At 47.0% G+C, this 18,896-nt stretch overlaps 1 protein-coding gene across 1 annotated transcript in view; it reads right to left on the bottom strand.

Moving 5' to 3' along the window:
* Positions 1-18,896, bottom strand: part of LOC137622055 (protein MIS12 homolog) — a 67,471-nt gene continuing 48,575 nt past the window's right edge. Inside the window, exons 4-5 of the mRNA XM_068352532.1 lie at positions 17,156-17,296; positions 1-853 (exon numbers count right to left, since the gene is read on the bottom strand). Of these exons, the coding sequence (XP_068208633.1) occupies positions 593-853; positions 17,156-17,296 (402 nt within the window). The 3' untranslated portion in view covers positions 1-592. The remainder of the gene's footprint in view (positions 854-17,155; positions 17,297-18,896) is intronic.

The following is an 18,896-nucleotide window of genomic DNA, read 5'->3' on the forward strand; positions in this document are numbered from 1 at the left end:
CCCATAAAGCAATACAGTTTATTTTACTATCTACCATAAAATACCATATAATTTACAAATAGAAAAATATCCAGAAAGTTATCTTTTGTACATGTGTAGCATTGTTTAAATTGAAATCTCAATATTTTATAATTTTCACAGATTTTTTCCTTAGGAAGAAGGCAAAATTATCCTCTTGCTATGATACAAGAGCAGAAGGATGTATAATAATAAAATCTAAACATACTAAAAAGAAGGTGGCATTAAAATTTTACTCGGAGAAAAAATGATGAAATAACTAAACACAAGTTATATTAAAGATTATGTTCCTAAATCAATGGCAGTTCACAAACTTATTTTTTCCCCCCTACCAAACAATATCATGTCATATGCAGACAATTATGAAAAAAAAACTCATTCGTATCGTTACCAATTTTGAAACTGCATATTCATTATTTAAAAATTTGCCAAATATTTCCTCTAATTTCAATAATTTCATACATATGTTCATTCTTGGTAACTCATGTTAAGAACCTCTTGTATAAATGCTTATTCAAATGAAAGGACAGGGAATAGCAATTTCTGCTGAAGATTTTTTCTCCAAAATTAATCATCAAATAAGATTTTTGGAGAATAAATCTGCTGGGCCTGGGATACATTTTAGAGAAGTGTTTCTAAATGCTTCCTTAGCTTTACTACTGGCAAGTTTTATATCTGCCTCATTAGCTTGGATAAAGAGCAGTTTCTCCTTGATATCCTCCGCAGACTTGATTTGCGGCCGACTTAAGATGGTGTCTTTGAGCTTCTTCTGTTGTTCAAGTACCTCATGTATCTCTTGCAGCTCTTCTTCATATCGAGCTTGCATGTATTTTTCCTGTAAGAAATAGACATCCTTCAGCTGATAAGCATTACTACAGATATCTTAAAAATATTTTTTTTCTTTTTAAAATACTCAATATTTCATTGCATACAAACTTATTCTATGGTACTTTTACATTCAATCATCAGCTGGGAAGGGAAAAATATCAATGAACTACACCTGTGTGTTATTTCATGGATAGAGGGAAGAGAACGGTCCTTCAGGTAACCTGTACATACTACTACTTAAGCAGGGTAGTCAAGAGAAAATCTTCCATTGCCTTCATAGATTTCTCTAACTTTCCAAAATAACAAGCAATTTCAATCCATACTTCTCTTGGAGTGTATAGAATAAGGGACCAGGTAGTCTAATTACTCCAATCCATGCTTTAGGGTCTGGATAAATGAACGTTAAAAGCTTCATGTTACCGACGCTATCTAATGTTCAGTATTTTTGGCCAGACAACAAGAGCACTGTTTTCAAAGCCTATTGTGATGCATAGCTTTGTGTTTGTGTGTGTCCTCTACATTATTATCTGTGATCATAGCCTAGTCACTTGTTTACAATGTCCTCATTCAGTCACTGGGTCTATACAGTAGTTAAAGGGAATCTCATTAAATGATAATAAATTTATAAAAATATTCTCTCTCTTTCTCTCTCTCACTCAAGTACAGTATTTTTTCCTGACATTGAGGGTAGAACAAGTCAGTCTACAAGACAAGTGTTGTGAGTAAACGGTTGAGAGAAGCAAAAAACCATCATGCGCACCAACTACCCAGCGAGATGCAATTTACCAATTTCTATTTGACTGTCTGGCCATAGAGAATAAACCCAGAAGTTTGTATCTGCCAAGGAATAAACGACAAGTTATCTTTGACTGTGATGAACAGCTGGGATTCTAATAAGAAATTAAACTACTTTGTAAAAATGTTATTTTTATTAATAAAATAAATTTTTGAATATACTTACCCGATAATCATGTAGCTGTCAACTCCGTTGCCCGACAGAATTCTATGGAGGGATACGCCAGCTATCACAATACTAGAAGGGGGTGTATTTACCAGCGCCACCTGTGGCCAGGTACTCAAGTACTTCTTGTTGACACCTCCTCAATTATTCCTCGGTCCACTGGTTCTCTATGGGGAGGAAGGGAGGGTCGATTAAATCATGATTATCGGGTAAGTATATTCAAAAATTTATTTTATTAATAAAAATAACATTTTTCAATATTAAACTTACCCGATAATCATGTAGCTGATTCACACCCAGGGGGGTGGGTGAAAACCAGTGTACAAGATTAAAGGATAGCTAAGTATCCCATATTTCATATAATCAGTTATCCACAATAACAATGAAATAATAAGTACCTGGTAAGGAAGTCGACTTGAACCGTTACTCTGCCTTTAATAAGATCGTCTTCCTTACTGAGCGCAGCGTTCCTCTTGGGAGGCTGAATCAACTCAAAGGTGCTAAAGTATACAGGGCTGCAACCCATACTAAAGGACCTCATCACAACCTTTAACCTTGGCGCTTCTCAAGAAAGAATTGACCACCCGCCAAATCAATAAGGATGTGGAAGGCTTCTTAGCCGACCGTACAACCCATAAAAAGTATTCAAGAGAAAGGTTAAAAAGTTATGGGATTATGGGAATGTAGTGGCTGAGCCCTCGCCTACTACTGCATTCGTTGCTACGAATAGACCCAGGGTGTAGCAGTACTCGTAAAGAGACTGGACATCTTTGAGATAGAATGATGCGAACACTGACTTGTTTCTCCAATAGGTTGCATCCATAACACTCTGCAGAGAACGGTTCTGTTTGAAGGCCACTGAAGTAGCCACAGCTCTCACTTCATGTGTCCTTACCTTCAGCAAAGCAAGGTCTTCTTCCTTCAGATGAGAATTTGCTTCTCTAATCAGAAGCCTGATGTAGTAAGAAACTGAGTTCTTAGACATTGGTAGAGAAGGCTTCTTGATAGCACACCATAAGGCTTCTGATTGTCCTCGTAATGGTTTTGACCTTTAGATAGTACTTAAGAGCTCTAACTGGGCAAAGTACTCTCTCCAGTTCGTTCCCCACCATGTTGGACAGGCTTGGGATCTCGAACGACTTAGGCCAAGGACGGGAAGGAAGCTCGTTTTTAGCCAAAAAACCGAGCTGTAAGGAACATGTAGCCGTTTCAGATGTGAAACCTATGTTCCTGCTGAAGGCGTGGATCTCACTTACTCTTTTACCTGTTGCTAAGCACACGAGGAAAAGAGTTTTTTAATGTGAGGTCCTTAAAAGAGGCTGATTGGAGCGGTTCAAATCCTGATGACATTAGGAACCTTAGGACCACGTCTAGATTCCAGCCTGGAGTGGACAACCGACGTTCCTTTGAGGTCTCAAAAGACCTAAGGAGGTCCTGTAGATCTTTGTTGGAGGAAAGATCCAAGCCTCTGTGGCGGAAAACCGCTGCCAACAAACTTCTGTAACCCTTGATCGTAGGAGCTGATAGGGAGCTTACGTTCCTTAGATGTAACAGGAAGTCAGCAATCTGGGTTACATTGGAACTGGTTGAGGAAAACTGCATTGGCCTTGCACCAGCTTCGGAAGACTTCCCATAAAGACTGATAGACTCTGAGAGTGGATGTCGTCCCTGCTCTGGCAATCGCTCTGGCTGCCTCCTTCGAAAAGCCTCTAGCTCTTGAGAGTCTTTCGATAGTCTGAAGGCAGTCAGACGAAGAGCGTGGAGGTTGGGAGTACCTTCTTTACATGAGGTTGACGCAGAAGGTCCACTCTAGGAGGAAGAGTCCTGGGAACGTCGACCAGCCATTGCAGTACCTCAGTGAAACATTCTCTCGCGGGCCAGAGGGGAGCAACCAACGTCAGCCGTGTCCCTTTGTGAGAGGCGAACTTCTGAAGTACCCTGTTGACAATCTTGAACGGCGGGAATGCATACAGGTTGAGATGGGACCAATCCAGCAGAAAGGCATCCACGCGAACTGCTGCTGGGTCTGGAATCGGAGAACAATACAAGAGGAGCCTCTTGGTCATCGAGGTAGCGATGCAATAGATGTGAAGTGTCCTTTGCTCCTGATTCCATGTTCCCGAGCATTCCTGTCCGTCCAGTGTCGCACCCCAGCCCGTGTCCGATGCGTCCGAGAAGAGACGGTGGTCGGAGGACTGAACAGCCAACGGTAGACCTTCCTTGAGAAGAATGCTGTTCTTCCACCACGTTAGAGTAGACCTCATCTCTTCGGAAACAGGAACTGAGCCCGTCTCTAGCGTCATGTCCTTTATCCAGTGAGCAGCTAGATGATACTGAAGGGGGCGGAGGTGGAGTCTCCCTAACTCGATGAACAGGGCCAGCGATGAAAGTGTCCCTGTTAGACTCATCCACTGCCTGACTAAGCATCGGTTCCTTCTCAGCATGCTCTGGATGCATTCTAGGGCTTGGAAGATCCTTGGGGCCGACGGACAAGTCCGAAAAGCTCGACTCTGAAGATCCATACCCAAGGAGACAATGGTCTGGGATGGAACGAGCTGAGACTCCTCAAAATTGACCAGGAGGCCCAGTTCCTTGGTCAGATCCATAGTCCATTTGAAAATCTCCAGACAGCGACGACTTGAGGGAGCTCTTAAAAGCCAGTCGTCTGACGGAGCCGGACACAAGATCATGATACTGCTGCACAGTCTGTAAACTGTCAATCATGGGCAAGCGAGGAAGTACAGTGACAACCCGAATCTGTCTAGACTGTCTGGGTCGTACAGACAACTCCTTAACGGGTTGCTGAGGTTGCCCACTGCGTCACAACAAGTCCCTTCTGTTGGTTGTTGAACGTCTTCCCCGTGACACATTGACTCCGTAAACAAAAAATCCTCTAACAAGGACTAAGCTTGGACTGCATGTCATGCAACACAGCTCAAGGTCTATGGGAGCAGGTGTGGTAACAGACGGGATTAGCGGCTGAAGTGTAACCATTACCTTCCCTGTAAGCATGTAATGCTTAAATAAAAGTCCATAAGAGGTTATGCAGCTAAAGGCTCCCTCCAAATGACAGAGTCCTCCAGGGAATATCAGAAGGAGGGAGAAAAGAACTTTCTCATCTACAGGGACCTTATCCTAGAAAAGCTAAGTTCTCTGAGTGAGGGTTCACTGGTGCAAAGCAGCAGACTAGAAGGCAATGTTATGAAACTGCTTGACAGTCTAGTGAGTTGGCAACAACCCAAGATGTGTTGAGAAGCATGCGGTAAGGTATGCAGAGCATGATGTATGCAGAGTATGCTGTATGCAGAGCATGCTGAATGCAGAGCATGCTGTATGCAGAGCATGTTGTATGCAGAGCATGCTGAATGCAGAGCATGCTGAATGCTGAGCATGTAGGAAGTAGAGCTTGCTGTAAGCAGAGCCTGCTGAAAGGAAAGCAGAGCGTGTGCATGGCGTTAAACATTTCTCAGAAATTCCATGACCAGTGCTAGAGTGCTTAATGCATGCTTGCATGGGGTTTAAACCATGGTATGCTGAACAGCAGAGTCAGAACGAGCTGGAACAACAACAGAGGTTTCCTCAACTTGAGGGAAAACCTGAGGTTCAGACTGCATAGGCTGAACAACAGACGGAGCAGAAGGCAGGTGCAAGGGTGAAGGAGGTTGACTCCTAGCAAGAGTTGCACCCAAGGATTGTACCAGCTAAGAGAAGGTTGAGGCTGCGCAGAACAAGGTAAAGTTCTAGCAAGCTGAGGCTCCTGAGGCGCAAGTGCATGGTGTAGATGAGCTTGCCTAGATGAGGGTTGAACTCGGTGCAGCGCTGGTTGAGCAGACAGACTCACGGAGGGGAGAGGTTGTTGTACCCCAACCGAGAGTTGCACCACTGGAGGAGCAGCAAGGGGAGGAGGAGGAAGAGTGTAACTCTCCTGATCCCAAAGCAAGGGTTGCCTTAAAGAAGGCTGAGGCTGAACAACACTGTGAACAGCAAACTCCGAAAGTGGTTCAACCTCGTACGCCTGGCAGATGGAGCTGCGACTGGGTGCAGCGAGTGCAGGCGGGTGCAGCACAGGCTGAACGGGTGCAGGAGGTTGGTGCACCACTGGTGCAGGCGGGTGCAGCATAGGCTGAACGGGTGCAGGAGGTTGGTGCACCACCGGTGCAGGCGGGTGCAGCACAGGCTGAACGGGTGCAGGAGGTTGGTGCACCACCGGTGCAGGCGGGTGCAGCACAGGCTGAACGGGTGCAGGAGGTTGGTGCACCACAGGTGCAGGAGGTGTAACACTCTCAGCACGACACTCACGCATCAAGTCCGAAAGCTGTGCTAGACCGAAAGTTGTGACTGTATGGACTGCAGTAGAGTTAACTTGGGGTCGGCAGACACTAAGTTCTGCTGAGGTAAAGCCTTAACAGCAGAGATCTGTTGTGGCAGAACCTTTCTCCTCTTAGTCGAAGTGAGATCAACTGATGACTTAGGAGAGTCAGAGCTAACCCAACGACTGCATTCGGGTTGTGAACTTTAACTTCGTACGTCTGGCATAGGTCTGGACTTAACGTTTAAGAAGTCTTGAGACCTGAGACCAGCGTTACTCTGCCTTTATTTTCTCCCCTAATCTCTTCTGCAGACGAGCAAAATAAGGGCTCAATCGTCTGCGGGTGGGAGTGACGGTCTCGGTAAGACACGCCCACAACCACCGAGAATACTTCTGTGCGCCGATCAAGGCCTGCTGAACCCTTATGCCCTTCGACATTGCTTCTCCCCTGGGCTTGGGAGCTTGCAAGAGGTCCCGGACTGGGAGGACGACTGGCGCGCACAAAAGTACCCTCACGCACTAATCACTTATCACTTTGATTTCTGTTTGCACTTATTTCACTGAACTCGAAACTTAAGTGGTTTGTACCTGAAATACGCAATTCTATCCTTTCTCAAAGTTAGTAATTGCGAAAAACAGAATTACAATGTAACAGAAAAATCTAATGAAAGATAAATCAGTGGTTGGAAAGAGACTAAACACTAGATCACTCTAGAAACGTTTAGTTTCTTCCCCTAAAGAGACTAGGGAGAAGAGCAAAAATCGATAATGACGTTACTCGTACGCCTGGCAGGCTTGAATGAAACGTTTATCCTCTTTCTCCCTCCGTCTCTATCTCTCTCTCTCTCTCTCTCTCTCTCTCTTGACTTAGAACCTGAGAGAAGAGCCCAATCATATATATCGTTAAAACATATTCTTGTTAAAGGAAAAAACTGAAAAGTTCCTTTATTAGGATCAAAACCATTAAGTTAAGAAAGAATGAACAAAACGCTAGACACGGTTACTCTTACTGCAACGTGAAACCGTGAACATTCTTTCTCTATCGTAACGATAGAGTGCAAGTTGAACGTTCTGAACGTCAACAACTGCAGAGACAAAACAAAACGTTAGTTCAGCTTTGAAAACAGTACGAGACTGTCAAAGAAAATCTTTCAAACTCTGTGGCGGAAATAGCATAATATGTTAACAGGTAAAACCGAAATGACGGGCTCAAAGTTTATTAACTTCGGTAAAAGACCGCCTACTATTAGGAAGGTCGAATATAAACAAATATAAAAATTAATTTTAATGAGTTTATAATAAAAGGAAGTTAATCGAAGAGGCCTATAAGAGGCGGAGAGATATAAAATAAATCTATAACTTTGTTAAGCAAAATTAAGAAAGAGAGTCTATACTCTCTTAGACACCAACACTTCCGTCTAAGGGAAGGGTCGGCCATTGAAAGGTGAACGAGAGTTCATACTCTCTCGTCACCAAAATTAATCAAATTAATTCCAAAAGCTAACTAAGCTAATATAGAAGTTTTCCAGTAAAGCGACAGCCGAAATCAAAGAGAAATACTTCACCAAAGTCGTGAAAATACTCCAAGAACATAAGCGTATCCCAGAACGTCTTGCCGGAAGCACGACAGAGGAATAATTGAGGAGGTGTCAACAAGAAGTACTTGAGTACCTGGCCACAGGTGGCGCTGGTAAATACACCCCCTTCTAGTATTGTGATAGCTGGCGTATCCCTCCATAGAATTCTGTCGGGCAACGGAGTTGACAGCTACATGATTATCGGGTAAGTTTAATATTGAAAAAAGTCAAATTACCTCTGTACTGCCTAGGCTGGTACCATGGGACCTGGGAGGAGAATAGGGAAAACATGGGACAAACAAAAGTCTGCGTTCTGGAAAATTATCCCAAGTGTTTCTGTACCAAATTTGTCTTTAAGTCAAAAAAGGCACTCAAGTACCCAAATTAGAATTGGACTGACAGATAGCCTGGCCACCTATAAAAAATGCAATTTTTACATACATATATATACCAAGGCCCTTCCCCCAATTTTGGGGGTTAGCCAACATCAAACAAATTAAACAAAAAATGGGACCTCTCCTCTCTACGTTCCTCCCAACCTGACACGGGACTCAACAGAGTTCGGCTGGTACTGCTAGGGTGCCACAGCCCACCCTCCCCTGTTATCCACCACAGATGAAGCTTCATAATGCTGAATCCCCTACTGCTGCTACCTCCGCAGTCATCCAAGACACCGGAGGAAGCAGCATGGCCTACCGGAACTGTGTCACACTCTCTCGCCATTCATTCCTATTTCTAGCACGCTCTCTTGCCTCTCTCATATCTATCCTCCTATCACCCAGAGCTTCCTTCACTCCATTCATCCACCTAAACCTTGGCCTTCCTCTTGTACTTCTCCCATCATGTCTTGCATTCATTACCTTCTTTAGCAAACAGCCATTTTCCATTATCTCAACATGGCCAAACCACCAAAACACATTCATATCCACTCTAGCTGCTAACTCATTTCTTACACCCGTTCTCACCCTCACTACTTCGTTCCTAACCCTATCTACTCGAGATACACCAGCCATACTCCTTAGACCCTTCATCTCAAACACATTCAATTTCTGTCTCTCCATCACTATCATTCCCCACAACTCTGATCCATACATCACAGTTGGTACAATCACTTTTTCATACAGAACTCTCTTTACATTCATGCCCAACCCTCTATTTTTTACTACTCTTTTAACTGCCCCCAACACTTTGCAACCTTCATTGACTCTCTGACGTACATCTGCTTCCACTCCACCATTTGCTGCAACAACAGACCCCAAGTACTTAAACTGATCCACCTCCTCAAGTAACTCTCCATTCAACATGACATTCAGCCTTGCACCAACTTCCCTTCTCGTACATCTCATAACCTTACTCTTACCCACATTAACTCTCAACTTCCTTCTCTCACACACCCTTCCAAATTCTGTCACTCATCGGCCAAGCTTCTCTTCCATGTCTGCAACCAGTACAGTATCATCCGCAAACAACAACTGATTTACTTCCCATTCATGGTCATTCTATTTCTGAAATGGCTTTTTCGGATTCTACCGTGTCATGATCTATTTGTCCCTGACCAAAACAACTGTGCAAAAATGAGTAATGACAAGGAAGAAAGGATGAAGGGACAAAATTGTGAAAAATTCAACTCTATACAAGAAAAGATTACGTTGGACAGGGCATCTTGAAATACTAGAATAGAACCAAATTCCAAATATACGAAGAGGGAAGAAAGCTTTAAAAAAATGACCTTGGTTAGTTATCAGAGACAGTCAGACAACTGTCATGTTGGTGAAGAGTCAATCATTCATTCACATGAACTACTACAGTACTACTATTAACAAGGTATTTGAATTCCAGAAATGGCAAAACTCATCAGGTCATTTATAAAATAATGGTGTACTCAGTATAAGTAACTAAATATACAATTTATCTTCCTTATAACAGTACGTAAAAATAAAAATATCACTACATTATACAAATCTAAAAAAAAATCACAAACTTTTAATATCACAAAAAAGGAGAAATAAAATGGCTTCATGATGAAAATTAAGCACTAGCTACAACTTGCATATAATAACACACTTATATACAGCATATAAATATGACAAATTCGTAGATAATTTGTATTTTTCCTAACTATACAAACCTTAGCTATTTAATAGTGGTATTACTTTCGGTGTAGCTGAGATGACGAGCCATTAATTTTTAACGAGGGTTTACAACCCACACCGCTAGTTAGCGGGGGTAGGGGAGGGTAGCTTACCGTCCCCCCTCTCACACACCTGTGCTTGAGCTCACTTTGCTTGGAGGTAGGACTTCAAGGGGGATAGGGCTGGCGGGCAAGTTTGGTTAAATAGCTAAGGTTTGTATAGTTAGGAAAAATACAAATTATCTACGAATTTGTCATTTGTTCCATAACTGAAATACAAACCACGCTATTTAATAGGGGTGGACTCACCCATTAGGAAGGGTGGACGTCCCAGCCAGTCTGGCTTTTGGCTTTGCCCGGGACTCCTTATTTGAGTGTGTAAGCACCTAAGAAATAGTCCCTGCACCTCGCTAGAACCTTGCTACGCAAGGTCTGCGGCCTACGCAAGCTGTGTGTGAAGGTATGAAGAAGTGTGACTCGTCCTAGAAAGTTGTTCTGAAGTTCTTTAGATGGAAACTAGTAGACTAGGACTTTCCCAATACCACCTCGTCAGGGTATGGGGGAATGTAACAGTGTTAATTTTAATACTAGGAACACAAGGGAGCATGGTTTACCTGCAGTGGTTTGAGGTCAGCTATGCAGAGAACCCAGGATGCTGCTTTCCCCAAGAGAGGGGATGATGAAGAAAAGAATAACGGCCAGTCAAACCTTTTCATTCATGCAGACTAAAACCGGGTAACAATGCCCTCAACCTTCTGCTACTTGTCCAATAAGGAGTTTGAGGTTTTAAACCAGCTGTTGTGCAGCCCCAACAGGACCGATAAAGAACGTATCGAGTCTCCTTTGGGTCACGTCTTGCAGGTAGTGGGATGTGAACGTAGTTTGACGTTTCCACACCCCAGCTTGAAGAACTTGTCACTGAAAAATTTCTTATGAAGGCCAGGGACGTAGCTATGCCCCTGACATTATGTGCTCTGGGGCGACATGACGGAGGAGGGTCTGGATTCAGAGCCAGGTCAATGACCCTGCGAATCCATGCAGAGATGGTGTTCTTGGTGACCTTCCTCTTAGTCCTTCCTGTGCAGACGAATAGTGTTGGCACGCGAGAACGGGCTGCGGCTGTTCTTTTGAGGTACAGCCTCAAGCTCCTTACTGGGCATAATAAGAGATGGTCTGGGTCATCTGTTACAGTACGGAGACTAGAAATCCGGAAGGAGTCGAATCGAGGATCCGCTACTCCTGGATTCTGAGTCTTAGCAATAAACTCAGGGACGAAGCTGAATGTTACCTCCCACCATCCCTTTGAATGGGCGATGTTATACGAGAGACCATGAAGTTCACTGACTCGCTTGGCCGAGGCCAAAGCTAGCAGGAATACCGTCTTCCACATTAGGTGGCGATCTGATGCCTGGCGTAATGGTTCATAGGGAGGTCTAACTTCCGACTGAGGCCAGGTAAGTTCATAACTACGTATGAGTAGAGAAAGATCTAGCGATGAGGAAATGTTCATTCCTTTCAGCCTGAAGGCGAGACTTAAGGCTGAGCGATAGCCTTTCACTGCCGAGACTGAAAGGCGCATTTCTTTACGCAAATACACGAGGAACTCCGCTATTGTTGGAATAGTGGCATCGAGTGGAGAGATACCCCTTCCACGACACCAACCACAGAAGACTTTCCACTTTGCCTGGCAGACTGCTGCCGAAGACTTTCGTAGGTGTCCAGACATCCTGATCGCAACTTGTTGCGAAAATCCTCTCTCAGAGAGGAGATGCTGGATAGTCTCCAGGCGTGAAGCCGTAGTGAACCTACGGCTTTGTGGAAGATGTTGGCGTGTGGTTGTTTGAGTAGATTGTGTCGTGGAGGGAGTTCTCTTGGTGGCTCCGTTAGGAGTTGCAGAAGGTCCGGGAACCATTCCGCGGGATGCAATAGCGGAGCTATGAGGGTCATTGAAAGATTGACTGATGTTCTGGTCTTGTTGAGTACCCTCCTCATCAGACAGAACGGGGGAACGGTTTAAACATTGATGTTGTCCCACCGTTGTTGGAAAGCATCTTGCCAGAGACCCTTGGGGTCTGGGACTGGGGAACAGTACAGCGGGAGCCTGAAGTTCAGGGCCGTTGCGAAGAGGTCACAGTCGGAGAACCCCACAAAGTCAGGACTTTGTTGGCTATTAGATGATCCAAAGACCACTCGGTACTCACCATCTAAGATGCTCTTCTCAGGTTGTCGGCGGGCACACTACTTTTGCCCGGAATGAAGCGTCCTGATAGTGGTATCGAGTGGATTTTGGCTCATCTCAGTATCTCTACTGCTAGATGGTATAGTTGCTGCAAAAAAGTACCTCCTTGTTTGTTGATTTACAGTAGGCCACTACCGTTGTGTTGTCGCTCATCACCACCAAAGAGTAACTTGCCAGGTACTGTTGGAACTGTTGAAGGGCCAGAAAGACGGCCTTCATCTCTGGGAGATTTATGTGGAGGTACTTTTCTGACTTTGACCAGAGGCCTGAGGTCGTGTGGTTCAGCACGTGGGGCCCCCCTTTTTTTTTTTGAAGCGTCCGAAAACAGCATCAAATCCGGGGGGAGGACGAGAAGATCCACTCCTTTTCATAGGTTCTCGTCTGCCACCCACCACTGGAGATCCATCAGTTCCGCAGGTCCCATGGGGATCTGGATGTCCGGGGAGTCGTACGCTTGATTCCACCGGGACTTGAGTCGCCACTGGAGGGATCTCATCCTGAGGCGACCATTGGGAACTAGACGGGCCAGCGATGAAAGGTGACCGAGGAGATGTAACCACGATTGGGCTGGAAGTTCTTCTCGTCTGAGAAAAGATCTTGCGACCTTCCTCAGCCTTGCTATCCTGTCGTCTGATGGGAAGGCTTTGTGGAGATTGGTGTCTAAAATCATGCCTAGGTATGCCAGTCTTTGAGTGGGAAGCAGTGAAAACTTCTCAAGATTTACCATGATCCCCAGATCTTGGCAGAGTCTCAGAAGTTTGTCTCGGTGTAGAAGAAGGGTTGACACCGAGTCTGCTAGGATTAACCAGTCATCCAGATAACGGAGGAGACGGATGCAAATCCTGTGTGCCCAAGATGATACTAGGGTGAACACTCTGGTGAAGACTTGTGGTGCTGTGGAGAGACCGAAGCACAGCACCTTGAACTGGTACTTTCCATTGTCTAGGCTGAATCTTAAGTACTTCCTTGAAGAGGGATGGACTGGGATCTGGAAGTACGCGTCCTTTAGGTCCAGTGTGCACATGAAGTCTTGCGGTCTTAGTGCTAGTCTGACCGTGTCCGCCGTCTCCATGCTGAACGGAGTTTGTTTGACAAACTTGTTCAGAGCTGAGAGGTCGATGACTGGTCTCCAGCCTCCAGATGCCTTCTTTACAAGAGTCGACTGAAGAAGCCTGGAGATCCGTCGAGGACCTCTTGGAGAGCGCCCTTCTTCAACAGGGTCTGGACTTCTGCCCGAAGGGCTTGCCCCCTGGCCGATCCCATGGCAAGGGAGTTCAATGACACTGGAATCGTCGTCAGGGGAGGTATTGATGTTATGAACGGGACGCGATATCCTAGGCTGATCACGGAGATTGTCCAGGAATCGGGCCCCGAGTTGCTTCCACCTGTTTGAGCAACTTTGTAGGCATCTCCCCACTGGTGGACATGCAGGGGGACTGCCTATCCTAGCGTTTGCGGCCTCGGCTGCTCCCTCTAGGATTCTTGCCTCCCCTGGAGGACTTTTTGCCTTTCCTTTCTTTGGCAGGAAAGGGCTTAGACACCAAGGTCTTTGCTGCTGTTGTCGTCTTAGTGGTCTTGACTAGACGGGACTGCTGTGGTGCTGGAGTCTTATAGGGCTTGGATGTTAAAGCCCTATAAAGGAGGGAGTCTTGATGAGACTTCCTCCACCTCTCAGTGGCATGTTCCACATCCTTAGGCTCGAAAAAGACGGATCCCTCTAGGGAGGAATGTCTGAGCCTATTGATCTCTGTGCTAGGGACCTTCTGATGGAATCTCTCAGCTACTGCATCCCAAAGTTTCAGGATGGTATTTGCCCACAAGTTCGAGACTTGGTGGGCCAGAAACTCGATCGTGCGAGTACCTGAGAGAAGGAAGGTTTCCATAGCTTTCCTGGTACGTTCTTTGGGGAAATCCTCAGAACGTATCAGGATACCTAAGGTCCCCAACCAGATATCGAGCCACGAAGTGGCTGGCTTGCATAGCACACTTCGCAACTTTCTCCTGGTTGAGGATCTCAGCTGCCGAAAACGAGACCTGCTGGTTGGAGAGCCTTTCACGAGGGACTCCCCTAGTTAGCTCTTCAAGCGAGTGGTGAAGAGGAAGAGCTAAACAAGGCTCCTCAAGGATCTCGAAGTACCTCCTCTGCTGTACGTGAGGAGGTGGGAGGAGCTTGTTGGTGGCACTGGAACGGTAGGAGGAGGACGTCTCTGAGAGCTGTAGTGAGATCTTGTCCCTGCTACTCTTAACCCCTTGAGACCAGGGCAGTGCTGCACTGGTCTTGGAGGGTTTCTGAGTACCAAAGACACGGTCCAAGACCGTGTCCTTGCCCTCTCGAGGAGAGATATCTGGGTCGCAAAACCGGTTGAGAGCCCTCATGACTTGTCAAAACACATGTTCTGACTCTTCCTGGTCTCCTCCTGTTGTAGGACTTGCAGCGAAGTCTCCTCCTGTCCCCAAAGGCTCTTCTTGGGGAGAGTCGCGGACGTTCCCTGAGTGGCTAGCTGGCTCCATCCTAGATCCTAGTCCTAGTAGAGGACTTCGGCAATTTTTGGAGTCCTTAGATTCCTTACAGGGAAGAATGTAGGACTCCAACATTAACGAGGGTGGCATGTTCCTTTCAATCCCCGACTGAGTAGACCCCTCGGCGCGAGGAGAGGTTTCCCCCATTGGTGTGCTGGGGGAAAGTCTCTCTTCACGTGATTCCCCTAGGGACGGGAAATCTTCGACCGAAAGGGAAGGAGAGGCAGTCTGAGGAAAGGAAGGAATCTGCCTCGAAGGTCTGCGTGGAGTCAGTTTCGCCCTTGGGAAAGTGACTGCGTCTGGAACTCCTCTTTTTCAGTAATCTCGCGCGCGAGAGGATATTGACGCTCGCGCGAGGGAAAATAATGGCGCTCGCGCGAGGGAGAATAATGGCACTTACGCGAGGGAGAATATCGGGGCGTGGGCACGCGGGAGACTGTTGGCGTGCGTGGGGGATACTGTTGGCACACTGGCGCGCGCGAGGGAGACTGTTGGCGTGTGCGCAAGCGCGCGTGCGGGAGACTGTTGGTGCGTGCGCGCGGGAGTATTCGCACGCGCGGGCGCGCAGGATCAATACATTGAGTGCGCGGGAGAGAGTTCGCAGGTGCATGGGAGAGAGTTCGCGCGTACCTGTACCAGCCGTAGGGCGCGCGATAGAACGTTGGCGCGCATCCTTTGGAGAGGATAGGCGAGTGCGCGCGTATCCTCGCAGATGCGTGCAGAGAAGGCTGGAGCGAAGGTGAGCACTGGCGCATGGGAGAAGCCAGCTTTGTTGACTTCCCAGCAGCACCATGTCCAGTAGATCGTTGGCGCGTGGACAGGAGACTGATGGCACGCGAGAGACCGCTGGCGCGTAGGAGGTTGATGGCGTGTAGGTGAATGTTGGCGCGCAGCTGGGCACAGGCACGTAGGAGAATGTTTGCGCGTAGGCTCAGGCAAGACCTGGTGCGCAGGAGAACGTGGGCGCGTATGCGCATGAGGCGCATAGCGCGTGATGGAGCTATGCTCCTGTTGGGACGTATGCGCGTGTTGGGACGTATGCGCATGTTGGCGCGTACGCCCTTGATGCCCTGTGTTAGGGTTTAGTGATGGGGCCTGACGAGCTACTAAAGAGCGTTCTTCAGGTTTTGTTGACGCGTATCTGGTTGGCGCGCCTTAGCGTGCTTAGGTGAAGCCTTGTTATGCCCATGTAGAAAAGGTGACGGCAGGCCGGCAGGTCTGTCGGATGGAAGGTCGACGTGCCCTTTAAAAGGACGACCTTCAACTGACGGAGATCGCGAATGATCTGCAGAAAGGTCAGGACCAGTGCAGGAGCAGTGATAGGTGATTGGTCTCGAGGCTCCTCTGCGGTAGACTGCATCGAAGGTGTTGAACCAAAGAGGCACCTCCTCATCGCAGGTGAAGGAAGGCCTCTATGGCGATGAGGAAGGCGAGTCTTCCGACGAATGCGCCCTCTGGGGGCCGTTGGATCAGCAAGCTGACCTTCTGCAGTCCTCCGAAAAGGAATCTCTGTAACTGAACTCCCCCGAGGAGAAGAAACACTAGCAGGAGAGACTGACGATGGACTTAGTTTCTCCCTCGTAGGTTGAACAGGAACGGGAGAAACTAAGCCGTCAGCTACCGTAGGGTTTGAAGAGGCAGAGGTGATGGGTGATACTGCATTGGATACCTCTGACACCACAACATCGACAAGAGACAGCGGATCAACCTCTGACGGTGACGGCGATTGCTTGACAGCGGCACCCAATCGGATGTAGTTAAGCAAAACCTCCTTGGAGGGCGAACCCGTAAGCCCCAAGGAGGACCAAGGCTGAAATAAAGTTAGTGACATATCCTCCCCCGGGGGGAGAGGTGGAGCTGCTTCGTTAGGGGAAGCAACGTCATCTCTCGAGCCCCGAGGTTGGTAAACAGTACATCGGTCTACGCTACCACTCGACGGTCTCTCGAAAGAGACCGATCGAGTGGGGGCTTCGGAGGTGGTTTGGGCAACGGAAGAAAAGGCCATGGGTTTTTCTCCTTTCAAAGAAACCTTCGAAGGAGAAAAATCCCGTTTGGACTTCTTCTTCCGTCGTCGCGAAAACCTCTCCCACTGGGAGGTAGACCACTCCCTACCCTCACTACACCTGTTGTTGCTATCACACCGTTGGCCCTTACAAGAAGGACAAAGGACGTGAGGATCAGTCTCGACCGCCGACATGAATGTTCCACAGGGGCGGTCGGGAAACCCAGGGCAGGTGCACATGATTGCAGAGGCCAACTTCACATACAGAACTAGAAAAAGAAAAGACAAAAGCAATTAAATGGCTGCCAAATGACGGCGAGGATGAGAGCGGACACGTCCGACTACCATCCGCGCCGAGAGCAAAGCAAGCTCAAGCACAAGTGTGTGAGAGGGGGCGGTTAGCAACCTACTCTCCCCTACCCCGCTAACTAGCGGTGTGGGTAGTAAACCCTCGTTAAAAATTAAAGGCTCGTCATTTCAGCTACGCCGAAAGTAATACCCCTATTAAATAGCGTGGTTTGTATTCCAGTTACGGAACAAATACATACATACATAAGTAACTTAACTTACATTCTTTAACCGTATGTGTAGACTATCAATCTCAGCTTGTAAAAGAGTAATATCTGCAGCGGACACTTGAGCTACTTGCTCCATGTCACTTGGGAGAAGAATGTGTGGAGGTATTTTCATGAGAGTGCCAAGAACAATATTCTGCAACAAGAAACTGAATTAGAATACAAAATAATTAATATATGTCCTTCCATAATTATGAAAGAGAAATTTCCAAGAAACTCATGTAAAGAGGAAAATCATTTTGAAAAATATAAGAAATATAAATATTGGAAAACTAGAGACAAGTTACAAATAAATTTGACCATTCATGTAGGCAATTGAAAATATGACAAATTCCTAGATAATTTGTATTTTTCCTAACTATACAAACCTTAGCTATTTACATGGGGTAATTACTTCGGCGTAGCTGAATGACGAGCCATAAAGTTTTAACGAGGGTTTCCTACCCTACCGCTAGTTAGCGGGGGGTAGGGAGGGGTAGCTAGCTACCCCTCCCCCCTCACACACACCGGTGAATAGCTCACTTTACTTAGAGGTAGGACTTATCTTGGGGGACAGAGCTGGCGGGCACATAACTGTAAATAGCTAAGGTTTGTATAGTTAGGAAAAATACAAATTATCTACGAATTTGTCATTTGTTCCGTAACTGAAATACAAACCACGCTATTTACATGGCTTTGGCTTGCCCGGCGATTCCATATTCGAGCGATCAATTACTCGGACAATAGGGAATCCCTGCTCCTCGCTGGCGGTTGTGAAACTGCCGCGGCCTACGTAAGGTGTGTGCGAAGGTGAAAAGTGACTTGTCCCAGGCAGTTGCCCTGGAGTCCCTCAGAAGGAAATCCAGGCTAGGACTCTCCCAATACCACCTCGTTAGGGTATGGGGACATGACAGTATTACACGTAATACTAGGAACACAAGGAAGCATGGTCTACCTGCAGTGGTTTGAGGTCAGCTGTGCAGAGGACCCAGGATGCTGCAATCTCCGTGGGAGGAGAGGATGAAGAAAAGAATAAGGGCCAGACAGATCTTTTCATTCATGCAAACTAACACCAGGTAACAATGCCCTCAACCTTCTGCTACTTGTCCATCAAGGAGCCTGAGGCTTAGACCAGCTGTTGTGAAGCCACCACAGGGCCGAGCCTCCTGTGGGTCATGTCTTGCAGGTAAGGGGCTGAGAAGAAGGTCTGATGCTTCAACATCCCCGCTTGCAGGACCTGCGTCGCTGAATGATGCTCCATGAAGGGCAGGGACGTAGCTACGCCCCTGACATCATGGGCTCTAGGGCGAAGCGATGGAGAAGGGTCAGGACTCAAGGCCGGGTGTAACACCCTGCGAATCCGGACCGAGATGGTACTCCTGGAGACCCTTCTCTTCATTACCCAGGATCCACAAACGAGGCTTGAGCCTGGAGATGAACTGCAGCCGTCCTCTGAAGACGCCAACTCAGACTCCCTACCGGCAAGGTAGGAGATGGTCTGGGTCATCTGCTAAAGGACGGAGACTCGAACCCTGGAAGGAGCCAAACAGCGGGTCCGGCACTCCCGGATCCTGAGTCTCGGCAACAAACCCAGGGACAAACCTGAATGTTGCCTTCCCCTAACCCCCTGAATGGACGAAGTCATATGAGAGACCATGTGACTCGCTTGGCTGAAGATAGGCTGGCAGGAACACTGTCTACCCAGAAAGGTGGTGATCTGGGGACTACGTAATGGTTCGTCAGGGGATCTCTTTAGA

Source organism: Palaemon carinicauda, chromosome 28 (assembly GCF_036898095.1).
Source record: "Palaemon carinicauda isolate YSFRI2023 chromosome 28, ASM3689809v2, whole genome shotgun sequence".
NCBI lineage: Eukaryota > Metazoa > Arthropoda > Malacostraca > Decapoda > Palaemonidae > Palaemon > Palaemon carinicauda.